Source organism: Crocuta crocuta, unplaced genomic scaffold (genome assembly GCF_008692635.1).
Source record: "Crocuta crocuta isolate KB4526 unplaced genomic scaffold, BGI_CrCroc_1.0 scaffold290, whole genome shotgun sequence".
NCBI lineage: Eukaryota > Metazoa > Chordata > Mammalia > Carnivora > Hyaenidae > Crocuta > Crocuta crocuta.
The window spans coordinates 6,269,691-6,296,581 of record NW_027527429.1 but is presented as its reverse complement, the minus strand read 5'-3'; the positions used below and the strand labels follow the sequence as shown (position 1 = coordinate 6,296,581).

The 26,891-nt window shown below is 41.3% G+C and overlaps 1 protein-coding gene and 1 pseudogene across 8 annotated transcripts in view; one reads left to right on the top strand and one right to left on the bottom strand.

The window, feature by feature from the left end:
* USP40 (ubiquitin specific peptidase 40) overlaps positions 1-14,715 on the bottom strand; it is an 88,374-nt gene extending 73,659 nt beyond the window's left edge. For 5 of the 8 annotated variants that reach the window (XR_013333595.1, XM_077757658.1, XM_077757693.1 and 2 more), the window contains exons 1-7: positions 14,639-14,715; positions 13,101-13,318; positions 10,012-10,079; positions 8,736-8,849; positions 5,559-5,723; positions 3,556-3,702; positions 1,417-1,560 (exon numbers count right to left, since the gene is read on the bottom strand). Coding sequence is in view for 7 of the 8 variants with exons in the window: in XM_077757658.1 (XP_077613784.1) it covers positions 1,417-1,560; positions 3,556-3,702; positions 5,559-5,723; positions 8,736-8,849; positions 10,012-10,079; positions 13,101-13,318; positions 14,639-14,673 (891 nt within the window). In the remaining variant the exon portion in view is untranslated. The other 3 variants (XM_077757667.1, XM_077757675.1, XM_077757685.1) reach the window with 3 other exon arrangements.
* Positions 14,716-21,095: 6,380 nt separating this feature from the next.
* LOC144226973 (UDP-glucuronosyltransferase 1A9 pseudogene) overlaps positions 21,096-26,891 on the top strand; it is a 6,243-nt pseudogene continuing 447 nt past the window's right edge.

Here is a 26,891-nt window from a genome sequence, read left to right as displayed (position 1 = left end):
CCCCTGCTCACGCTGTCTCTCTCTCTCTCTCAGAAATAAATAATTAAAAAAAAAATTAAAAAAAATTTTTAAAAAGGACCTAAAATTTTTCTATAGGAAATGATGGCTGTTAACTAAACCTATGGTGACCATCATTTCGCAATGTGTGTAAATCAAACTTAGCCTGCTGTGCACCTTCAACTTACACAGTGATGTCTGTCAATTATTGCTGAATAAAGCTGGAAAAATAAAAAAAAATTAATTCAATTATCCTGTTTATTCAGGCAGTAAATGGGAGGGCAAGTATATTAATGTATTCTGGAAAAACTGCTCATTCCATATGTGCCAATAAAACAAATCCCAAAAAGCTCAGAAATTAGGCTTGAAGTAGAGAAAGGCCCATCCAAAATTAAGAATAAATGAAATATTGGGGTGCCCGGGTGGCTTAGTCGGTTAAGTGTCTGACTTTGGCTCAAGTCATGATCTCACGGTTCATGGGTTCGAGCCCCACGTCGGGCTCTGTGCTGACAGCTAGCTCAGAGCCTGGAGCCTGTCTTTAGATTCTGTATCTCCCTCTCTCTCTGACCTTCCCCTGATCACACTGTCTCTCTTCTCTCTCTCTCTCAAAAATAAAAAAAATTTTTTTTAAAAGAATATTACTTCTATATACAGAAATTCAGTAGCTAATTAATAAATGTTCTGGTCTTAGTGAACATATAAATAATGACTTGTAAATAAGAAATACAGCAGTCTCACGGGTCTGATCTTGGCAGGTACAGTGATTACATAGAAAATGGCTTATAAAGTAGGTTGCTTGTTTTCAAAATTTTCTTTCCTGTGTCTCAAAGATTATGAACTCTGGCTAAGATACCATTTACCTGTTCATTTTCTACATGTGTAACTCATTATCGCATCTCCTATAAACTAAATCCAAATAGCAAAGTACTAATTAATGGTAATTTCTCCTAATGTAGGGTCATACCTAATTTTCTTAAACTTTCCGTTCAAAGGTCTTGCAAGGAGAGTTTAATAAAGAGAACTGAGAACAAACCTATACTTTGGAAATTCAAAAGGACTATACTAAACCAGTGGTTCTCAGCTGGGACTGATTTTATCCCACTCCCTGGGACTGATTTTACCCCACCCCCTGCCCCAGGAGACATGGACATTTGGCAAGGTCTGAAGACATTTTTGTCACTACTAGGAGCGGGATGGGAGGGTAGGATGCTACTGTCATCTAGTGGGTAGAGGCCGGGGATGCGGCTTAAAATCCTACAATGCATGCGACACAGCCCTCACAACAAAGAATGACCCAACTCAAAATGTTAACAGAGCCAGGTTGAAACATTCTGCAAGAAGTCAACTGAAAACCAGGCCGATAAAAGACTCAATCCTGAGAGGGTAAAAGAAAAGAATTCAAAATAAAACAGTTCAAACCTGTTCACAAAAAGGCTTGAGATTGATCCGGAGAGGGAACGTGTAACAGCTAGTTTCCTTGTATCGTTCATGCTTCACAAAATCAAAATTAAATCTTAACAATGAAACAGTAAGAAAGGGAGGCAGCTTACGTAATTTGGCCGACTGTTAAAAGAAAAATTTTTATAGTGTTTTAAAAAGCAGAGTTACAGAAAAGAACATATAAGATTTCTTAAGATATGAAAAACAACCCATGACACAGTTTTAAGAGAAATAATGTCCTTAAATCCCATAAATGCATCACCTTGGATTCAATTCAGCTGACATGATGAACTCATCTATTTCACAGGACCAAAGGTGATTTATCACTTATTTATGTTTACAATTACAAAGTTAACAATCCGAGTTCACGTTTTTAGCGTGGATATCCCAAAATCAAAGCTGTCCAACAAGCGTGTTGTAACCAGTGCTCCCCACTCTTAACAGTGCTCCTTCCCTGTGTGAGTCCTGGCCTTTCACCTTCCCCCTTTGCCCAGGACAATGGACCCAATGACTGGGGTTTTATAATGACTGCCCTTTAAAGCAGATAACAAGATATTTTTATTTCCTTGCTTTAAGACAAAACACTAAACAAAGCTGCTTTTTATTTAAAAGTCATCAGCTTCCCCCCAGAGTCTCAGCATTAATGGTATGCTGGGTAAGGGGTGGCAAAAAGAAAAATTCTTCTCATCTGTTAAATCATTGTTAATGGTATTATCATCCTTACATACAAATATCTACTTTTCCTAAAAGTATATTTAAAACAATTCCACAAAATGGGGGTTAAAAAAGTGAGAAAATGGCAATGTGATATGGCAGATTTCCCAACAAGGTAACAAAAAACACACCTGAAAAACCCGAGTATCTCATCTACAGCAAGGCTGAGAAAAGAGGCTGCTCACAATAAGGAAATCTACATTAATGTAGGTAGCATGACCAAACTGAAACTTAGGATGCAATTTTTAAAATATCGAGATCAAAAAATTTCCACTGAAAAAGAATTAAACCAATGACATACCAAGAACTGCTCTTGTTGGGCTCAGGGTTCTAGTTTTACTAACGTGCAAGTTAAGTTCAACCAAATATGTAAATGTGTTTACGTATTTTTCCGAGACCTTTAATCCTCTAAACTTTATGCTTCTTTTACTAGACTAGTAGTTGTGATATCAGAGGTGAAATACCAAATAAATAAGCAAAAAATGAACCTCTCTGTGTCACAAAAAGGCAAAGGCTGGATGAAAATGCCTATCAAAGAATGTAAAATTCATGCTGGTTTCAAATCTTACTGTGAAAAGCTTACAGGCATGGAGTTTATTGGGGTTTTTTTGTTTTTTACGTTCTCGCCTATAACCTCCAGGATCTAAATCAGTATTAGCTGTTATTGAAATCAGTCCTCATTTCGTTGGGAAGTTCGGTGACTGTCAGCTGTAGGGACAGTGCTGTCACACGGAATACCTACAAAGACCCATCTTCGGTGGTGGTTCCTGAAGCCAGCGCTCAGTAAGCAGTGACCGGGCAGCCTGCGGCACTGTCGGGCAGCAGGGGGTCAGTCACTAAGGCTCAGCCCTCCTTTCATCCCCACAGCGAGGAACCCCGAGGCACTCTGGCTGAGTACTTCCCACTGCGGGAGGAGGAAAGGCCATATGTGACCTGCCAGAGTCGGGGAGGTGGGTCTGTCGATTCTGTAACACAACCACACGTGCAGGGAATGAGGCCGTCTCTTTTCACCACAGGAGGCAGAGGAGGAAAAGCGCAATGAGCTTCTTGGCAGAAACAGAAACATACTGCCTTCCTCCCAGTGGTACTTTGCCAAAAGCAAGGATGGGGGAGTTTATTTTTTAAAAAGGTGTTTTTAAGAAACACTGAGGTACAAATAAATTTTGCTTGGGAGGGAAAGAAGTTGAGAGAACTGTTGTGTTGAAAACTTTAAAAAAAATTGCTTTATTGTAAAAAATTAAAATACAGATTTGTGGAATGCAAAGGTCTTTTCAATTCGTGGTTGAAATTAGGGGCTTCCTGTTTATCTTCCAGACTTTCTCATGCAAGTTGGCTTCACTCAACAAACCCTGGAGCTGCCAAGCGCAGAGGGGCACCCAAGGGAAGGCAGGGGTCTGTCTTTACCTTTGCCGCTTTAACCAGCCTGTCACAAGTCCCGCAGTGGTACAGGTTGTCATAGTCAAAAACTTCCTCTTCTACGTACATGTTCCAGAGTGCATCTTCCAAACCTGATACGTTTTTGACTGCTACCGTTAGATCTAAGAAGTCTTCCTGAAATACACAGGAATATCACACTGAAGAAAACCATTTCACAGCGGTTCACAAACACATCACCAACTCCTGCATATGCTGGGAATAACAGATAACTTTTCCCTAAAACACTGTATTATGAGAGGGCAGATGTCTTATTTGGATACTCTGAAATTCATCACACAATATTACCCTAAATCAAATTATAATTTGACCTAAAATACATCAGGAACTAGTGTGTACGTTCACTGCAGCTACAATAAAACCTACTTTCGTCGGAAATAAACCACTGAACACACATCTGGACCGAGAAGGGGACGTGTGCACTGCTTACTAGTTCTGTCTCAGTCTCTCGGCTGGAACGGCATGGGCAGGGCTGAACCCCTACTGTAAACCCCACTTCCTCATCTTCTGCTGAGGTGGGTTTAAGATACACTGAGGGGGGTGCCTGGGTGGCTTGGTTGGTTAACTGTTCAACTTAGGCTCAGGTCATGATCTCACAGTTCGTGGGTTTGAGCCCCACGTCAGCTCAGAGCCTGGAGCCTGCTTTGGATTCTGTGTCTCCCTCTCTCTGATGCTCCCCTCCTCACGCTGCCCCTCTCTCTCTCTCTCTCTCTCTCTCAGAAATAAATAAAACATTAAAAAAAAAAAAGATATACTGAGGAAGTTGTAAGAAAAAACTTATTTTGAGTCAGGATAAAAAGGTATTTTTCTGAAAAGAGGAGAGTATTTTGCAAACAGAGTCTGTCGACTCTACTATAACTACATTTGAATTGCAACTTATTTATAGTAATAAAAACTTAAAATCTGATCAGTTTAAATCATACATAGTTGGGGGGGGGTGTAATAGCATTACCCTAAGGGATTACAGGGACTGTAAAATAATAGTGCTAACTAGCTCATGGTGGAAATCTAAAGTAATAGGAGCAATATTTATATATAGTTTATAAAATATACATATGAAAAGTTGATGTCTATAATTCATTAGGTGCCTTCATACACATTATGGCTTAAAATTATTTTGTGAATTATTACAGTATAGTTAAGCCAATCATATGGTAATCCAAAGACATACAACGTCTTAATATTTCCAAATTAACCTGACCAAATCCTCTATCAGCACAGGCAAAAAGGGCCAAAAAGTATTTCTATCCCCAACTCTTTCATTAAAAAAAATATGAAAAGAATATATATGTATCCAAAAAAGCAAATACTGCAACATTTAGAAAATGGCATTTGATTTTTTACTCATACAAACACAGCAATTTTCTAGAACTCTTGCCATGATAAAAAGAGATTATTACGGGACAACTGTTCAGTGATGCAATTACGTGCTGCATAAGATTTATAAAGCAGGTAGAGATTATTATATTTGCAGGAGCACATTTCCAATATCTAATGTTCAATTAGATTAAATGGACAACATAAGCTCACAGGTACAAATGACCTTTCTAAAGGATGTTAATAAACTAAATCCAACATTTAATTACAGGTGTTTATCAATGTAAGTATTCTTTAAGATTCTCTATCACTTAATTAAGTTTTGTTACAATACTACAACCAACCAGGATATTGGCTCTTCTCATGAGGCCACAAGACCTCTACCTATAAACATTCCCCACATCTATTTCCTAAAGATTAGAGTGCTGAATAAAAGTTTAAAGCTACATTTTAAGATATTTGCTTCTTTTAGTTTATATAAAGAAATCTGGATCATAAACTTAGGACTTAGATGCAGTTAAAGAAAATAACTGATAAAGTTATTTCTAGTATAAACACTTTGACCCTCATGTGGTATTACAGGTCACAGATTTAATTGTGTGAATTATAATTTATGATATAACTTATTGCTAAAACACTCTTGCATATATATTCACCTGCTTTTCACTGACATTCTTACATTCTTTACAAACAACCTGGTTAACAATGGTCCCGTGATACAGACGATTGATGAGGTCGTGGCCGGAGGTCCCGACTAAAGAAGTTTCCAGAGCACTAAAGAGAATTCGATTCAGTTCCTGCACATCATGTTGCCTCATTTCCTATAAAACAGGTAACTTTAAAATGTAGTTCTGTGCTTCAGGTTTTTAAAAACAGACTTTTAAAGTGGTATTAGTTTAAAAAAACACAAGATTTATCTAGAAATCCAAAGGTAAGCCTTGATCAAATATAAGGATGACTGGGCTAAGCGAACTGAGAGCAGGTGAAGGGATCACCGCTATTTTTACTGTCGCTACGAAATGAAAACATGAACAGGCATTCAGTGTGCACATATAACTCAGCTCACTTGAAAACAGGAAAGTGCTTTCATGCTTGTGGGAAACCACACACACGGCCACAGCACAGGGGAGGAGGAAGAACACAAGAGGCACAGAGCAGTAACTAACAGCCGGCGGTGTATGCACAGCACAATCTCACTGACATCAGGGGACCCGAATGATCAGCATTTGAAAGAACCAGAATTTACTGTTTGCACATACAGACAACACAGGGCCGAGAAAACTTCTGAAGCCACTTGCTTCACTTCCCCAAGGGTCACGCAGCTGTGTGTGAACAGACTGAACACCTTAAGCACAACTGATAAACCAGAGCCAAGGGGACACGAGCACTCAGAAGTGGAGCAGAAGAGGAAGATCTCAGCGTGGGGGGGTGCGGGGGGGGAGGCCAGGAGATGAGGTCACAGGAACCAGCAGGAGTTGGTGCTTTAAGGGGTGGGAAGGAGTGGGTGCTCCCCAGAGCCCGCGCAGCAGAGAGAAGCGTCTCCTAGAACTTGGCCCGTGGATGTCATGAGTGACTTGGACAAGGCAGCAGAAAGGAGGCAGAGGGACAAATGAAAGGTACAGAAGTAGCGACCATGAGGGAAGACAAGTTTAAAGAAGTTTCACGTGAAAAGAAGCTGATACAGTGGATGAAAGCTGGAGGCAAGAGTGGGCCTCAGGATCTTTTTTCTTGATTTTTAACATATGAGACACTCAAGCACGTAAATTTCTCCGGTGCCACTGGCTCTGAAGGGGACATGTGGAAGTTTTCAGGCTGTTTCTGAATACTATGAAGGCTCACAAAGGGGCCTCAGAGTCCCTCTCTACCAGTCCTAGAGGGTTTCCTGAGAGATTTTATCTAGAAATTCATAAATAAATAAGGTTTTCACTGCTTTAAGAGTATGAAATCAGCAACTCAGTGGAAGCTCATGATGAAAAAGGAAAATCCAGGAGCTGACGACTAGATTAAAACACAGGGTGGCATGTCCCTCCTGCAGAATATTACTTGGCAATAAAAATAGATGAAGTGCTGATATACACAACACAAATGAAACCTGAAAGAAGCTAGTTACAAAAGATTGCATATTGTGTCATTCCATTTCTGTGCAATGTCCACAACAGGCTAATCCATAAAGGTAGAAAGTAGATGGGCGGTTGCCAGGGTCTGGGGGTGTTTGCTACTGGATATGGAGTTTCCTTTAGGGGTGGTAAAACTGTTCTAAACGTGATTGCACTGATGGCTGTACAAATCTGTGAATATACTGAACAACTGCTGACTTGTACCCTTAAGAGTGAATTTTATGGCATGTGAATTATATCTCAACAAAGTGGTCATTTTTAAACTTAAAAAAACTTTTTTTTTAGCCCCCACAAAGCTGTTGTTTTGAAAACAAGGAAGAAGGAATTAACCCTAAGCACCTGCCCTACACCAGAAACTTAACTGCGTAATACCCCACTTGACTTCAAAACCTAAGCCCTACCTCTTCAACCTCACAGCATCATCTGATTTAGATGAGTGCTCTGCATTAGACCACAGTTCAAAGTTTATTTTTGAAGGCAATGCAACATTATCCTGGTCATTGCCTCTTTAAATTCTGTGATAATCTCGCACACCTCTCTCCTGCAAAAATACATCTTCCAATAAAAAACCACAACTCATCAATACTGACAAGCACCTTTACTCGCTGCTGACGTGTTTAGTATTTGCATAGTACGTAGCAGAGTATGCTTTAGAAACTCTACCACCCGAAAAACAAACAACCCAGCAAAGAAATGGGCAGAAGATATGAACAGACACGTCTCCAAAGAGGACATCCAGATGGCCAACAGACACATGAAATGATGCTCAGCATCCCTCCTCATCAGGGAAATACAAATCAAAACCACACTGATATACCACCTCATACTGGTCAGAGTGGCTAAAATGAGTNGGGGAATAGTGGGGGAGAGGGAGAGAGGCAAACCATGAAAGACTCTTGAATACTGAGAACTGAGGACTGATGGGTGTGGGGGGGCAGGGGGGAGCTGGGCATGGAGGAGGGCACTGGGTGTTATATGGAAACCAACTTGACAATAAACTATGTGTAAAAAAAAAAGGGGAAAAGAAAAAAAAACAATGGAGGACACTGGGACAGTGTAGGGGTGGACAGTATATGGGAACTCACTGTATTATCTTATAAATTTATGTAAGCTGAAAATTATTCCAAAATAAAAATGTGTTAAACAAAAAAAAAAAAAAGAAACTCCACCAGAAGATGAGAGAATGTGCACACACAGTAGCATACAGGAAGAAAATGAAGAGTCGGGAGAAAAGCAGGACAAGGAAAATGAAAAGACCAGCTAAGAATTTTGCCATTTTCCTTGAAGCAAATGTTCCATAGAGAATACCCAGCTTCAAACACAAAAGCATGTCATCAAGGCAGACAGAATTATTGCCAGTCGCTTTTTAAGCTGGTTAGCAATTTGTTACATAGATGAGAATTTCCACATAACAGACGCTGTTATTTCAACTAAACTATCTATATAAAGGATAGAGGCTGTGCAAGTCAGCTCTTCTATTTCTCCGTGTCCACAACCCTCTCTCCAAAGCCAGATCACACCCATTCGTAAAATCCCGCCTAGAGCAAGTATCTAGAAATATATTTCTGGTTTGTAATGACTGAACGTGAAAAATAAATATTTCATCTATTTCTTGAGACCCAAAGACAAAATGAAAGGTAAATCAGATACTGTTATTAAACCAATGTTTACTTTTTATTGCTGATAACTGTTCCTTGGAGAAGCTGACCTTCGTACCTCATCGCTGGTCCACCCAAAGCTGTCCGTGAGGTCTGTGGTGGACGCTGCGTCCTGGTCTAAGAGCAGAAGCTGAGCAAACATCCGCTGTAACTGTAAAGGTATGATTCGAACCTGAAAGAGAAGCAAATGCATTTCTAAATGAAGTCCTTTAAAGTTGTGGGGGGCCGAGGGGGGGCGGTTAAAAGAACCGCAAACCAGTCTCCTCCTCCTCCCTGCTAGATGATTCACTTCAATCAGGAGGAAGTTTATAACTATTACACAGAGAGAACTAAGATTCTCTTTTTTATGAAGATTCTAATTCAATCCAAAAAGTGTTAGCTATCTGGAGTTTTCTATCTTGGCAAAGCACAGATCAGTCCTAATACCCAAATAGGTCTAAGACACCAGCTGATTCCTGACAGTAATTTCAGTCTCTACTAGTTCACTCCCTCTCTAAAATATTTCAGAGACACACTCCCCAGAAGGAATCTTCCAGTCACCACGTTCGCTCACCCCGGAGTCCGCACACCTCACAAAGCAGGCTGCACCTGCACCATTCTCTTCCTGCCTTATCTGGCGTGGGGCGGGTTAGGGCAGGCAGAGAATGATGATCAGAGCTTGCTGGGCAGACTGGACTTGCACTGAAAGTGAGAAGACTTTAGGCGATTTTATGGCAATCTGACATTACCACTGCATTTTTATTACACATTACAAAGTACGATCTGCAGGAGATGGGGAAGAAGAGGAAATACACAAAAAGTGGCTCTTCACAACACAGGTGGCTTTGAGAAGAACTGGGCTGGACCACAGAAGACTACCGTTAGGAAACGCAGATTTTAGCCTGAAAGCAATAAACTTCTGAACGGTGTTTAAGCAAGGAGGAACACGATTAGAAATGCACTTATAATAAACCAATCCCTTACTTGGTTTGTTTCCAGAATACTAAATTGAAACAACACCAGTCTCTAATTTTTGTTGTTGTTTCATATATGAGTAGTAGATAGATTTTTTGGTAGGCTAGTGTGGGTCATTTGCAAATATCTTCTTGACCAAGGTAGGTCTATAAAGCCGCTCCAGCACTATATTTGGAGAAGTAATTCTTTTTTGGACAGAAGATTCCCTTACCAGTAGGGCATGAGTCAAATTGCTTTTCTGACAATAAAGATTAATATTTGATAATTCATAAAATTATGGATTTCTATAAGGAACTTAATTCCTTCCTTAAAAAACATTTCCTCAATACTCCACAAAAAACTAAACCCACAAAAACACCTGTAAATCATAGATTTAATACCTTTGCATCAGGTTTATCCTTATCTTCAAACGAACCAAGCTCTTCTGGGCCCAGGGAAAATAAAGCTTCTAAACAAAAAAGTAGAATGAGAGATTAAATGTCATTGTTTCATTTTAGAAAACTGTTGTAAAAAGCCAAAGCCTCCAGTAAATAAACTCAGAGATTCAGGAGTATGACTGCGGCAGTATTTACACTGTTGCTCTACACATTTTACTTCCTGATAACATTACCTTTAACCACGCTATAAAGTGGCATGCTAAGGTTTCGGTAGGGAAGATCTATGCAAGGAAAACTATGCTTATGAAAGTAAAAACAGTAATATCAGAAATCTTTGATGGTTTCCTATTGCCCACGGCAGCGGGCCCCAAAAGCCACGTGGGGAAACATACAATACGTTAAAAAAAAAAAAAGTGTCACGTGTTCATTTACAAGCCGCATGTGAGGCTTTCAATCATCTTTCAAGAGAAAGACCACCTTGGGGCGCCCGGATGGCTTAGTCGGTTAAGCGTCCGACTTTCGCTCAGGTCATGATCTCGCGGTTCGTGGGTTCGAGCCCCACGTCGGGCTCTGTGCTGACTGCCAGCTCAGAGCCTGGAGCCTGTTTCAGAGTCTGTGACTCCCTCTCTGACCCTCCCCTGCTCACACTATCTCTCTCTCTCTCCTAGAAATAAATAAAACATTAAAAAAAAAAAAGAGAAAGACCACCTTGATCTCTGAGATCACACCCTTGCTTTTTTCACTGTAAGAATGTCTTTTCGGTGTTAAGGGTAGTAACAGATGGCGGTGACCTTACCTGGAGGGCTAGTCTCCACAGCTGTTTTATACTCCCAAGTCTAGGCATGCCACTCAATGTGGCATATCTATGGGAAGTCTATATTTAAACCCCAGGGGAAGCCCTCCTAGGACACTTTGATCTACTCCACGGAGAGAATGGATGGGATGGGGACTGTCTCCCTCTGAAGACCACTGCTGTCCAGGTGATTACAATTACATTATATTCCTTCTGAGCTCCCGACAGGAAATGAGAAGAAAGGAACTACAAACCTAAAGGTTAAAGCATAAAACCATACCAGGACTTTTACAGTCATTTCCCACTACTCTGCCACCATGAGCCAGGACAGCGGAACCCAATCCAGCCCTACTCAAGATACCGTCCCAAAGAGTTCCAAAATTCTTCTCCCCCCAATACTCTGCCAATTCTTACCCTTTCTAAATTATATCTCCTCTTCCATAAGCACCAGGATTCATGCTAAGCTGTATAAGGAATGCAGAGTCTGGACTAAGATAAGTGCTTGGCCAGCGTCCTCCTTTGCTGAGAGGAAGATGGCCTGGATTCTTGCGCAGTGGCCTTCTCCATGCAGCCCTATCCTTGCTCAGGGGCCCTCTCTATGGCCTGGATTGCTTGCCCACCAATCACCTTCCTCAGTGTCTTTTTAAGACTACTTTTCTCCTTCAACTGTATTAAAGTTTGAAAGACTTTTAATCTTCTAGGAATCTGCTGAAATTGATGCTAAAAACCTCTAATGGTGGAATAACTCAATACATTAGGGAGATATTTTTATGGAGAGGATGGAGTCAAGGACAAACAACTCCACTCTCAAAAATAAATGAAAACATAAAAAAAAAAAAAAGGCAGGGAGCGCCTGGGTGGCTCAGTCAGTTAAGCATCTGACTTTGGCTCAGGTCATGATCTTGTGGTTCACGAGTTTGAGTCCCGTTCGGGTTCTGTACTGACAGCTCAGAGCCTGGAGCCTGCTTTGGATTCTGTCTCCCTCTCTCTCCTTCTTCGCCCCTCCCACCTCCCCATGCATGCACAGTCTCTCAAAAATAAAAACACTAAAAAAAAGAAAAAAAGGACAAATGGCTCCACTGTGAAATCCCACATGCAGTTTTATCCATTAGAATGGCCCTGGGAAGGGGATGCTGGTAAATATTTGCTAAATCTCTGGAGGCAGGAAGTCTTTCGAAGCTAAGAAGCAACAGAAATGTCAAACAAACTTGCTAAACTTGGTATCGATGGGAAGGGGAATTGGATACTGGATGGAGGACGAGCCAGGCTGTGTGTCCTCAGTATGTGGAGAGCTGAGGCAGTCACGCAGCTTCGTGGCTCAAGGCCCCAATGGCGGGCATGTGAAGGTAATGATCACATTGAAATCAAGGGGAACACAGAGACTAAGACCCTAGTGGAGGAAGCTAGTTTGCAGAGATGGGAATGGTACAAACATATAGGGAAACACAGGGGCAAGAAATCAAGGGTGCTGTGAGGTCAGGCTGGCTTCCTGTAGGTGGGTTCAAGGAGATTCCCCTATATTCTTAAACTCCCCTTTTAATTGACCTAATTAATTTGAGTGTGTTTCTGTTCCTTGCACATAGTTCCTTATCTAACATCTCGGGTCTTTGGAATTTCCAGACTTGAGAAAGGCAAGAAGTACACTTATATATGTTAACATTCCATCCCCAGCAGTATCTGCCATAAACAGTATCCATTAGTCAAGGAGCTAATGTTCATGGAATAAATGTCTGAATACCCACCCAAATAAGACAGCTAAGACTATAAACAGCCTCAAATCTGGTTCAGTTCTGAGGCTAAACAAGTTCAGATCAGGTTATCGGAATGCTCTGGATTTCAGAATTGCAGATGAATGACTGCAGACTGTATAAATAACGTGACATCCCATCCCTGCTCCAAAAGGCAGGATTTAATTGTTTTAGGTTGAGTGTTTAATACTTTAGAGAACTTAAAAAAAATTTTTTTTTAATTTTAAAAGTACAAATAGCATAACAATAATGAAGGCTGGCACTCATGACATAATTGTCCTTACGTGGTACTTTTAATTACAGGAAATAGAAAAGAAACTCACCTCCTCATTTCTGTTGCTAAAAATTACTGTGATCACGCAGAATATATTTAAAGTAATTTAAGCTTCACATTTCTCTACATAGGGAATTACCAACTTATTTCTTCCATCAGCAATAATACACCCATGCTGTGGGATACAGCTTTAAGATGCTTTTGTAATTTTGCGTAATTGATTACATGTGGAGACAAGGGTACATATTGCTCATCAAATGCATGTAACACAGCGTACCTCTGAATTCAGGTGTGAAATGAAGAGTCTGAAGGAGGGAATTGAGGTAACAGGTTCCACCCTGATTTCTAATTCCACTTAAATTGGTGAATTCTCTAGGAGCTGGTGGCTCCAAAACCTTGGTCTTTAATTTCTTCTCTTTTCCGTACTGATTATTTGACTCACTGGAATAATCTTCTTCAAACAGATCCCCAAACATTGTGAAACTAAATCCTACCCTTAAAAAAAAAATGACATGTTATACAAATGCTTTTATTTTTAAAACAAATTTTCCACACATCTCCCTATCTTATACTTGGGAATGTCTCTCTTAAGTCGTCCCTTACAAAGTTCATCCAGGAGTCTGGGAGACTGCAAGGCCGAGATTTTCTCGTCCTTGCTCCACACTGCCTGCGTTACCCCAGGCGAGTTTCCTAACCTGTGTTCTTTAGACGTAAAATGGGATACCACCTATCACACAGGGTCCTTTAAACCAAACGAGAATATTTAAGAAAGGCACTAGGGGTATGGGGTTTGGCTCCCAATAATAACTGCTTTTTAAAAAAGGCATATTGAGGGAGACCTGGGTGGCCCAGTCAGTTAACTACAGACTCTTGACTGCGCCTCAGGTCAAGATCTCACAGTTGTGAGATCAGCCCTGAGGTCGGGTGGGTTCTTCCTTCCCTGAGCTTCTGCCCCTCCCCCACTCATGTTCTGTTTTGTTCTCCCTCAAAATAAATAAAAATATTTATATACACAAGTAACGAGGCATATTGAAATCCCTAGTGAAAAAAGAAAGAAAACCCTTCACTAAACGTTATCTACTGCTGGGGTGGCAAAGCCAATCCTAGACTCGAGAGGTGACGAGGGCGTGGGGACGGTCAACCACTTCCTGAAATCTCAGCTTCCCACACTCCTTGTACCTGATTATGATTCTCAAAGGAATCAAATGCGGCAAACTCGCCTCGACAGCAGTTTGGTACAGGGTCCCAAAGCCAGAGGGCGGGAAGGGCGTTCACGGGGAGAAAACCCTGCCATTAAAATCAACGGGCCTAAGGGCGCCCCAGTGGGTATCCAGTGAGGCCAACATCAGCTCTGGGAACCTACAGGACGCGCTCAACGTCTCACCTGAGAGTGGAGGAGGGTCACCTGGAGAGGAGAAATGCACAGCGCCTAGCACAGTTCCTAAGGGACAGGAAGCGCTGAAACGCAATATATTCCTTTTCAACCCGTTCCTCAGGAAAACCAAAACCAAAACCAAAACCAAACAAAAAAGGCACAAAAAAATGGAACTTGAAAGTCTGGCCTCGAGCTCGTGGTCTGGATTCCGGTCTCCCTCAGGCCCCTCACGCCACCACGGGGCCCAGGGGCGCGAAGAGGCAAGGGTCCCCGCGGCCGCGCATCGCGGACGCCGCGCCGAGAGCGCCGCGTCCTGAGGCCGCCCGGGCAGCCCCTCGCCTCGCCTCGCCTCGCGGTCCTCAGGTGAGGTATGCCGCCCACAGCGCCCCTGCGCCTCCCACGTCCCCGCTCGGGGAACCCCGGCCGCCAACCTCACTTACTGCCTAAAGTCCAGCCCCACGATCGAAACAGACATACGCGCCGCAACTGGGCGCAGCCATGCTTGCGCCGGCGGCTGCCCCGCGGCCCGGAGCGTGAGGCATTTATGGAACGCGCGGACTACGCTTCCCAGGACGCCCCGCGAGAGCGCCGGCCCGCCGCGCGGGGCCTTATGGGCAATGTAGTCCTTTTGCCCGGAGAGTTCGGGAATCCTGGTGGGAGCGCCGCGTTGGCGTCCCTGTCAGCTCAGGGGTGCGCCCGTCGGTTCGGTCCGCCGGCCACGCATGCATTCGAGTTTTAGGAGTTTATATTTACTGCTTTTCGCAATCCAAACTAGTCTTGTGGCATAGCTAATTTCTGTGTCACCTACACATTGGAAGCTGTAGGGCTTCAAGGTCGCCACGCTCTGTCAAAGTGTTTTCCAGGCGTGTCTCCAGTGAAAAATGTTCCGCATAACCGTAAACCTTTATGACATCCTCAGCGTTTATTTCTTCTGCACCAACTCTAAGTAGCATACCCAGGAGTACGTAAAAACCTCAGAATTGTCCTCTCGCCCCCTTGGACGCCTTCAGTGTGGACTGTTTTCAATAACTTGTTTAGGCTCTTCTGGAATCTCCTTTGTGTAATCCATCTCCATCCACGAATTAATGAGGAAGTCAGGGAGAACACCGTTTTTACAACAGCAGGAAGGTTTGAGAGATTGAGAACAGCAGTAGTGACAGAGAAAATGGCAAAGCCGGTGTCCAAGTGGATCTTAAGGGATTTGTGCTTGGAACTTTTGTTGTACTAGTTGTTGTGGTTGAGATTTTAGTGTTTTAAAGTAATCTTGAAACCCAACGTGGGGCTTGAGCTCACAACCCAGAGATCGAGAGTCACATGCTGTACAATTGAGCCAGCCAGGTGCCCTTGTACTTGGAACACTTTAGGGAGGTGGCTGTGGCTGCACCGTTCAGGGAGGGTTCACAGGGAGAGAACTCGAGGCGGATGACCAGCGGGAGGGGGCTAAAGGCCTAGATTTGGCCACAGTGGGAATGGCCGTTTTCTGTTACCATCCGTCGTCACTGGGTAGGCTTGCCTCCTTGATAGCCTCCTCTTCATGACTCTGCTCCCTGGTTACGTGACGTTCGATCCTGTGATTTTCTTTTTTCTTTTAATTTTTTTTTTTTTGAGACAGAGACAGAGTGGGGGAGGGGCAGAGAGAGAGGGAGACACAGAAACAGAGCAGGATCCAGGCTCTGAGCCGTCAGCACAGAGCCCGATGCGGGGCTCGAACCTGCGGGCGTGAGATCATGACCTGAGCCGCAGTCGGGCCCTTAATCTCCTGAGCCACCCGGGCGCCCCGTGGATCCTGTGATTTTCTGCCCTTTGATTTCTTCTCCTTTGTCAGCTGTGCTTCATTCCCCTTTTCCTAAAAGTAGATAGTCCTCAAACTTCCATTCCCTGACCAAGAATGAACACTTGAAGGTCAGCTCCGTGAAGACACAGGCTCTCCATTCTGCAGATGTGTGTCCCAGCCACCTCAACAGTGCCTGGCTCGTTACAGGCTTTTAATAAATATTTGTTGAATGAATGAATGGTCTATTAACACTGTCATCCTTCTCCTCATGCAACATATAGTCTTGCAGCTATATTGGAAACTTCATCTTTTGTCCATGAATCCAACCATCTGTGTTGCCTGGACAGTACTTCTCTCATTTCCTAGGCTCCCTCTCTGCCCATCAGACCCTCCCTGAGCCTCACCCGCATTAGGATGACAGCTTTTTCAGTGAACTCTCATTTTATGCATCCCATCCTGCACGTGACTACGATACTCACCCTGAGGTCACCCTTCCTATCAAGAAGCTTCAGCGTTTCCCCAGTGTCTACTTTAGAAACTCCTCACATCGTGATGTTTTTAGTCCCCTGTGGCCCCAGCACCCTTCATGCTGTATTTTAACTAGAAAACAACTCACCTGTTTTCTAGTTAAACTGATTCCAGATGTGCTGTGTGCCTTCTAGCTTCTGTGACCTGCTTCATGTTGTCCACTCTGTGAGGGACGTCTGTCCTCTCAGACCCGCCCGTCACTCCCTTCAATGAAAACCCATCTCAAATCTAACTCATCCATAAAAGTTTTCCATATCTCTCTAAACAAGACGTGACCTTTTCTTTCATTGAGGCTTTAGGATTACGTGTAACACTCTTGCCCATGAATCTGGCAAAGTCACATATGACCATTGTGTCAGTATCTCTAACTCAAGGATTGCACCGTATCTGCCCTGTCGCCTGACAGCAGTTACCCAATTACAAACCCAGTGGACACCTTTGGGTCTAAATCCATCTCCTCATTCCCCTTGCCCCCGTCGACTTCCCTTCTGTGCTAGTGAATGATCCCATCACCTCTCCCTTTGCTCATGCAAGAGACCCAGAAGGCCTTCTAGAATCTACACCCACCCTTGTAATAACTCTGCCCCATTTAAACCAATGTCACCACTCTTCTTCCATACTAGATTCCACCTCCCGTTTCCATGCCCCTGCACAGATCAGGCCTGCTGCACGCTACAGCTCAGCCTTCACTCAGCAAGTGCTCTCCCGGCAGCTGTGGGTGCTGGGCATGGCTGCGGGCATGCTGGCTTCCAGCGATGAACACAGCTGACGAGGCCAGCTCTCGCTGCTGCTCACGTTATCCGGGACACCTAGAGTAACGGGAAAACTAGCAAACAAGATCACATCAGACAGTGACAAGTGTTACCAGGAAGACAGAGTGATATGAAAGAGGATGGCGGGGGTGGGTAGGGTGGCAAGGAGAGATGAGTTGCCCTTTAGGTTTCCATTTATTCCTTCATTCCTTCACTCATTCTTCAATGAATATTTACTAAGCACCAACTATATTTAATAAGCATTTACTAGCAAGCACAGGGCTATCTCGATGTCTAAGATGTAGTATTAATAAGATTACGGACGTGCCACAATTTGTTTATCCAGTCACCGGTTGATAGGCCTTTGTGGTGTTTCCAGATCTTTATACTACAAATAAAATGGCTATGGATATTCACATGCTCTGGTCTTGCACCGAAGAAAAAGTTCTCAGACACTAGACTGATCGGACGTGCAGGGCTGCCTCTGTGGAACAGCAGCAGCAGCAGCAGCAGCAGCAGACAGCATGTAGCTTTTGTTTTCTATTTTATCAGATACAGTATTAGAGAGTATCAAAGTGTAGAAAGAGAAGACAAAAGATCTTAGTGAAGGCATGCAGGGAGCACGTGAAGCTCCAAGGAGTGTCAGGAAGTTACAGCCAGTTTTGGGTCTAACTGTCCTCTGTTGGGATCATAGGGCTCTGAATAGCATAATGCTATCGCATTCGACAGCCTTGAGACCAGAACATTGCTGACGTTTCAGCTATTACCCCATTCACCCTCCAGGGCTCACAATACATTCTCTAGGAATAACTCCATGTCTCCCCACTTTTGTTTTTCCGGTGTAGGAACAGAGGTCGCAGTGGAAGGGGTGAGCCCCTGGGTAGTGACAAAGAGCACCTTAGGTGATTTGGAGCAGAGAGACATCATCATTTTGAAGACTGCAGTGAAAAACAAAATCATCACTAATATTATAATAGTATTAAGCCAAGAATGAAGATTGAACCCAGAGAACCGGTTTTTGGGGTTGATCCAATTAGAAAAGTCATTGAGAGCATCAATCACTGCTTGTTGGTTTTCTTGTTGAAGCTCCCATAAGTGTTTTATAACCTAGATTTTAGGTTATCAATGGAGACATTTAGGGGTGAATCAAATACCTGATTAAGATGTTGATGTATTTGATCCCAGGACTTGTATAAAGTGGGGGCTAAGGATAGCATAAGTCTCTAAGGAATTTGAAAGCAAAGCTTTCAGGATCTTGAGGGGCTAGCTACTGTTAAGATAAGGTTACTTTTAGTCTCTAATAAAACAAAAACATTTAATAATCAATATTTCAGCGTTCCATCTGATTTGGAAAAGGCCTAAGGGTCCAATGAATTCAATCTAGTTTATCATCCAAACAAAACCTTAAAGTTTCAGGTTGCCAAAAACCTTGAAAGCTATCTTAACAATTATCCATGTCATCTTGTCCTTGTTTTCTCATCCTTCTCATCCTGGTTTTCTGATAGTTTTTTTGGAATGGATATTGTATTTTGTCATACACCTTTCCTGCGCCTATTGAGATGATTACATGGTTTTACTTTTTAAGTTTATTTATATGGTGAATTACCTTGATTGATTTCCTAATGTTAAAACAGTCTTGCATTCCTGGGATAAGTCCCACTACATTTTTGTATATTATTATCATATATTTTTAATATTTTCATATACTTTTATATTATTTCATTTGATCTGCTAAAATTTTGTTTAGAATTTTTGCATTATGTTTATGAGGGGCATTGGTCTGTAAGTTTTGACGTTTTTATCTAGTTTTGGGATGTGGAAATGCTGGCCTCATGGACCAATTCAGTGGCCTCATAGAAAGATTGAGAAGTTCTCTGTTTCTGTCCTCTAGAATATATTGTTTCCTCATTTAAGAATATATTCTGGAATGATAATTAGCTTTATTTCTTCCTCCGTTGTTTGGTACAATTTATCAGTGAAATAATTTGGGCTTGAAGTTTCATTTCAGGGAAGTTTGAATTACAAACTGAATTCAATTTAAAACATGCAAGTTATTTCTATTCAACTTAGTTATTTCTTCTTGATTAAACTCTAGTAGTTTGCATCTTTTCAGGAATTTGTCCATTTCATCTAAGTTGTAGAGTATATTAGCATAAACTTGTTCTTGATATTCTTTCTTATTATTCTCTTAACATCTGTGGAATCTGTAATGAGGCTACCTTTCTCGTTCCTGATATTGGTGATTTTTTTCTTCTTTTTTTTTTTCTGATGTGTTTGGGTAGAGCTTCATCAGGTTAATTCATCTTCTCAAAGAGCCAGTTTTTGGGTACATTGGTTATCTCTTTTCTTTTTCTATTTTGTATTTTATTGATATCTACTCTGAAGTAAACCTCCTGAGAAGGTAGATCATTTGCCACCATTTTTATTTTTCAGACATTCATCTGAAAGCCCCAAGGTAAATGGTGACTAAGCAAATGTCTAGCAATAGTTTGGGCATTTAGAAGGATCCATGATGGCCCCTTACAAAGAGCCAGGTTTTCCCCAGGTTGGCTCCAGAACCCCTCACTAAATGTTTTTCAGGGTCTTATCTGACGTATACCACTGAGCTAACCCATAAAGTTTTCTATGTCTAGAAAACTTACATAATGCAATTCAGTCCAATGCAACAAACATTCCTCGTGTGCTTTCTCTGTGTGAGGCATAGCACAGGCCCTATGGAAGGAGGGTGCAAATGTGAAGAAGATATATCCCCTGGCCTCAGCAAGTGCTCAGTAGAGTATGGGAGACAGATAAAGAGATTCCTAAAGTAGGGTAGCAGTCTGATTGGGGTGAGCCCAATTTAGCAGAGGTCTAAACTGAGGAATGTGGGAGCAGAGAGATCAGAGAGAGGATGCCTAGCAAAGTGCTTCTGGCAAGCATTGGGCACCCACTGCATATGATGTGTCTAGGAAAAGGGATTTAAAATAGATGACAGTCACATTCCGTCACAACCCTCAAATGATCCTTGGAGGTGGGATTATCAGTCGTAGCATTTTGGAGGCCTCCGTGGGTTTAGATATGGAACAAACAAGCAACAATATCAGACATTTCAGAGATCCTGTGAACACAGTTCCACTGCTGATGAGGAGGTTAGTGGTAAGCGGCTTCAGGTCTTTCCTTGGAAACTGGGGTACCAATCTCTTTCTGGAAAAAGAGTCTTATGTAGTCTGAGGATAAACCCCAAGTTTTCCTTGGAACAAATTGCAAAAATACTATTTTTATTGCAATTTACTTTACTTCTTATAAGTCCAAGTTCTCAAAGGCGTGGCTTAATGATTCTGTTTCCAAATAGTATTGCGATACAGTGTGTGATCTCTGTCCAAGGCAAAGATCAAAAGCTATTCTTTTTTTTTTTTAATTTTTTAACATTTGTTAACCAGAAACAGAGAGAGTCAGAGCATGAGCAGGGGAGGAGCAGAGAGAGAGAGAGAAGGAGACACAGAATCTGAAGCAGGCTCCAGGCTCTGAGCTGTCAGCACAGAGCCCGACGCGGGGCTCGAACCCAACAAACTGCTAGACCCTGACCTGAGCTGAAGTCGGACGCTCAACCGACTGAGCCACCCAGGTGCCCCAAAAGCTATTCTTATCTGGAAAACATACAAGCATGTGTCTTAGCAAATGTTCCTCATTCATTATTGTTCATATGAGTACATCACTGGCAATGAGTGTGATTTTTTCTTTTTAATGAATGTATGACTACACGCCCTCTCCTCGGGCAGGCTTTGTGCCCATACTTCTCCCACCAACCATATGACACCAGCTCAGAATCCAAGCAGCTGGATTGCTCTGGGCTGCAGTTTTCCAATGGCCCCTGAAGTTTTGCCCAGCTTCCCCTGTGTGTGTCTTCTGCTGACATTTGGCTTTGCTGAGGCTGGCAAGGTGCTTATAGTACCCATGGATGGGAGCCACTGGTTTACCATGCATTCGGTCATCGAGAAACTCATCCACAGAGGGCATGAGGTGGTTTTAATCATGCCAGACGTGAGTTGACAACTGGGACTATCATCCAATTTTACAGTAAAGACTTATTCCATGACTTAACACTCTGGGGGAGTATAATCATCAGTTCAAGATTTTCTTTGACTCTCGATGGAAAAATCGACAACAAAGTTTACTTTCTATGATGATGAGTTCTTCCAACAATCTTCAATACTTTTTTTGTACCTTGTAAGAATTTGTTTAATGACAAAAAATAATAGAATACATAAAGGAGAGTTCTTTTGATGCAGTGTTTCTGGGTCCTTTGGATATGTGTTGTTTAATTGTAGCTAAATATTTTTCACTCCCCTCTGTGGTCTTTACAGAGGAATATTTTGTCATTATCTTGAAGAAGATGTGCAGCGCCCCAGTCCCCCTTCTTATGTTTCTAGAATCATCTCAGGCTTCTCGGGTGCCATGACTTTCAGAGAGAGAGAGAGTGCAAAATCAAATCTTCTGCTTGGAGGAACATTTGCTTTGTCACTATGTTTTAAAAGGTGCCTTAGAAGTTGCATCTGAGATTCTCCAAACGACAGTCACACCTTATGATCTCTTCAGCCAAACGTCACTTTGGTTGTTAAGAACTGACTTTGTTTTGCATTATCCCAAACCTTTGATGCCCAACATGGTCTTCATTGGAGGTACCAACTGCGATGAGGGAAAGCCATTGACAAAGGTAAGTTACCTCTTCTTTTGCATAGTAAGAAAAATCTTGGCTATGAACATTAAAGAAAAGATCCCCTGCTGAACTGTGATTTTTCATTTACATTCTTCACATTTGGAATTTCTTCTTGGTTGAATGAATTATTTTTGTGCCAATTTTTTTGAATCATACATTAGCAAATCTTATAAAGCTGCCCTCTTTGGTATGATATACATATAATATACAGGTGATATAATTGTATATAATTGCAGGCTGCATTTTGTAATACTATCCTTGGGAAACTACTGAAAAGCACAGTAAGAAATGAAACTCTCCTTTTTAGTGAGGTCTTCGTCTGGTTTGGGAATCAAGTTAATGCTGGCTTCATAGAGAAAATTTGGAAGTTTTCCTCCCATTTCTATTTTTTGGAACAGCTTCAAAATAATAGGTGTTAACTCTTTTTTAAATGTGTGGTAAAATTCCCCTGGAAAGCCATCCGGACCTGGACTCTTGTTTTTTTGGGAGATTTTTGATTACTAATTTGATTTCTTTGCTGGTTATGGGTCTGTTCAAATTTTCTATCTCTTCCTGTTTCAGTTTTGGTAGTTTATATGTTTCTAGAAACTTGTCCATTTCTTCCAGATTGTCCAATTTATTGGCATATAATTGCTCATAATATTCTCTTATTATTGTTTGTATTTCTGCTGTGTTGGTTGTGATCTCTCATCTTTCATTCTTGATTTTATTTATTTGGGTCCTTTCCTTTTTCTTTTTGATCAAACAGGCTAGGGATTTATCAATTTTGTTAATTCTTTCAAAGAACCAATTACTGGTTTCATTGATCTGTTCTATTGCTTTTTATTTTTGTTTTTTGCTTTTTGGTTTTGATAGCATTTATTTCTGCTCTAATCTTTATTATTTCCTGTCTTCTGCTGGTTTTGGGTTTTATTTGCTGTTCTTTTTCCAGCCCTTTAAGGTGTAAGGTTAGGTTGTTGTGTATCTGAGATCTTTCTTCCTTCTTTAGGAAGGCCTGGATTGCTATATGCTTCCCCCTTATGACTGCCTTTGCTGCATCCCAGAGGTTTGGGGCTGTGGTGTTATCATTTTCATTGGTTTCCACGTACCTTCTCATTTCCTCTTTAACTTATTTGTTAGTTCATTCATTATTTAGTAGGATGTTCTTTAGTCTCCAAGTATTTGTTATATTTCCAAATTTTTTCTTATGGTTGATTTCGAGTTTCATAGTCTTATGGTCTGAAAATATGCACGGTGTGATCTCAATCTTTTTGTATTTGTTGAAGGCTGATTTGTGTCCCAGTATGTGATCTATTCTGGAGAATGCTCCATGTGCACTCGAGAAGAATGGGTATTCTGCTGCTTTAGGATGAAATTTTCTGAATATATCTGTTAAGTCCATCTGGTCCAGTGTGTCATTCAAAGCCATTGTTTCCTTGTTCCTTTTCTGTTTAGATGATCTGTCCCTTGCTGTAAGCGGGGTGCTGAAGTCCCTTACTATTATGGTATTATTATCAATGAGTTTCTTTATGTTTGTGATTAACTGATTTATATAGTTGGGTGCTTTCATGTTTGGAGCATAAACGTTTACAATTGTTAGATCTTCTTGGTGGATAGACCCCTTAATTATGATATAATGCCCTTCTTCATCTCTCGTTATTGTCTTTGTTTTAAAATCTAGATTGTCTGATATAAGTATGGCTACTCTGGCTTTCTTTTGGCTGCCATTAACATGATAGACGATTCTCCAACCCCTTACTTTCAATCTGAAGATGCCTTTAGGTCTAAAGTGGCTCTCTTGTAAATAGCATATAGATGGATCTTGCTTTTGTATCCATTCTGTTACCCTATGTTTTTTGATTAGAGAATTTAGTCCATTAATGTTTATCGTAAGTACTGAAAGATATGAATTTATTGCCATTATGTTGCCTGTAGACTTGGAGTTTTTGGTGGTATTCTCTGGTCCTTTCTAGTCTTTGTTGCTCTTGGTCTTTTTTTTTTTTTTTTTTTTACATCTTTTCTTCCCTCAGAGGGTCCCCCTTAAAATTTCTTGCAGGGATGGTTTAGTGGTCATAAACTCCTTTAATTTTTGTTTGTCTGGGAAACCTTATCTGTCTCCTTCTATTTTGAATGATAGCCTTGCTGGATAAAGAGTTCTTGACTGCATATTTTTCCAATTCAGCACATAGACTATATCCTGCCACTCCTTTCTGGCCTGCCAAGCCTGTGGATAGGTCTGCTGAGAACTTAATCTGTCTACCCTTGTAGGTTAAGGACTTTTTTCCTTTGCCATTTTCATGATTCTTTTTCTGCCTGTGTATTTTGTGAATTTGACTATGATATGCCTTGTTGAAGATCGTTTTTTGTTGAATCTAATAGGAGTTCTCTGTGTTTCCTGGATTTTGATGTCTGTGTCTTTCTCAGGTTAGGAAAGTTTTCTGCTATGATTTGCACACATAAACCTTCTATCTCTTTCTCTGTCTCTTCATCTTCAGGACCCCTATGGTTCTGATGTTATTCCTTTTTAATAAGGTACTAAGTTATCCAATTTTTATATCATGCTCTTTTGCCTTAGTCTGCCTCTTTTTTTTCTGCTTTATTCTTCTCCCTGAGTTTGCCCTCTATATCCCTGATTCACTGCTCTGCTTCATCCATCCTTGCCGCCATGGCACCTTTTGAGATTGCAGCTTTTGAATTTATCCTGACTAGCTTTTGTTTTGTTTATCTCTGCAAAAAGGGATTCTAGTTCCATTTTCAATCCCAACTAGTATTCTTATTATCATGATTCTAAATTCTGGTTCAGAAATATTGCCTGTATCTGTGTTGATGAAGTCCCTGGCTGTCATTTCTTCTTGTCCTTTCTTTTGGGATAAATTCCTTTGTTTCATCATTTTGAAGGAAGAAAAGGAATTAAAAATGTACAAAAAATAAAAATTAAAAAATTAAAAACAACTCCAAAGAATCAAATAAAGGATGCTAAATTCTAGGTATGTTTTAGTCTGGTTGTTGAAAGAAGCTTGATAGATTAGAGAAAAAAGAGAAAGGTAAGAAAAGAAAAAAATGGGATAAAAAAGAAAAACATGTTAAAATTTGAAAAAATTAATACAATAAAATAGAATAAAATGAAATGAGGAAAGTAAATAGATTTTAACAATTTTGGAAAAAAGTGAAAAATATAGTAGAAAAAAATTAAGGAAAAATCTTTTTAATAAAAATGAAAAACAAAAATATTTTTTTCTTTTACTGTGTTCAAGAATAAGAAAAGAAAAAGAAAAAAATTGAATAGATGGACCAGTGAACAGAATAAAGTGCAACTGAAATTACATCCAGTTTCCCCTAGAAGTCCAACTATGAAGCACTTTGTATTTGTAAACTAAGGAGGTGGAATGAATTGTGGTGTTGGCCCAGTTAGGCAGGACTTAAAGGAACGGCTCCCTTCTCCAATAGATGGCACTGCTTAGCTTACTGGTGTTGATTGCTGTGGTGCATATAGGCGTATATGTGCATGCATGGGAAGGGTGAAAATGGCATCACCCAACTACCCAGTCTCTAGTATCAGAACTCTGTGCTCTCCCCAACCAGCCACCAAGCACCTATCCCTTGTCTCCAGCTTCCATCCACTCCCAGCTTTTACATTGTCCAAACCATCAGGCTGCCAGGCAGCACCTCCCTGCTGAGTTTTATCTCAGATGGGGTTGTCTTTCCCAACCCCTCATTTCTGAGGGACTGTGGCTTTGACCCACTCAGACCCTTTGGGGGAGGGTCTCACTGAGCAATGGCTGGGGGCTAGCCCGCCCCCAGGAACGTTCCCGGGACTGTGCTTTGGGTTTTTGTACATTTATCTTGTATCTAGTCATCTTACTAATTTCTCTTATTAGTTTGTAAGACTCTTAGATATACAATATTATCTTCAAGTACTAATCTCTCCCCATATTCATACCTCTTATTTTGCCTCTAAAACATTGTTGAAAAATTAGCTCAGGACAATTATTCAATAGTTAATGAATAATATTAAATAGTTAGTCCATGGGATGCCTGGGTGGCTCAGTCAGTTGAGCGTCCAACTTCGGCTCAAGTCATGATCTCATGGTTCATGAGTTCAAGCCCCACACCAGGCTTTGCACTGGCAAGGCAGAACCTGCTTAGGATTCCCTGTCTCCCTCTCTCTGCCCCTCCCCCCTAAGATAAATACATAAATATTTAATAATGTTAAATAGTTGGTCCAGTTGGTTTGATTTGGGGTTCATTATTTGTAGTTAAAAAGGTCTTGACAAACACAGAAGTAAGATTCCCAGCAAATGCATCACATTTAAATCTGGATGAAATACCCGGATTTCATTAAAAATTTAATGTTTATTTATTTTATTTATTTATTTATTTTTGGCAGAGTGGGAGATGGGCAGAGAGAGAGGGAGACATAGAATCTGAAGCAGGCTCCAGGCTCTGAGCTGTCAGCACAGAGCCTGATGTGGGGCTCGAACCCACATACTGGGAGATCATGACCTGAGCCGAAGTCAGATGCTTAACCGACTGAGCCACCCAGGTGCCCCTGAAAAGTGAATTTAAGTGTTGTAGCAGACAATGTTTTTTCGTCTGTTAAATTTAAGATGCTACATCAGAGATTGGCAAACTCTTGTAAAGTGCAAGAAAGCAAATATTTTATTTTATATGTTTTGTTTATTTTTGATAGAGAATGTGATTGAGGAAGGGACAGAGAGGGGCGGGGGACAGAGGATCCTAAGTGGACAGTGCACTGACAGCAGAGAGCCCGATGTGGGGCTTGAAGTCAGGAACTGGGAAACCATTAACTGAGCCGAAGTTGGAAACTCAGTGAACTGAGCCACCCAGGTGCCCCAAGAGAGCAAATATTTCAGACGTCGCGGGTCATATACAATCTCTGCCTTGTAATCATTTTTTGGTTTTTTGTTTGTTTGTTTACAGCTTTTTAAAAATGCAAAATCCAT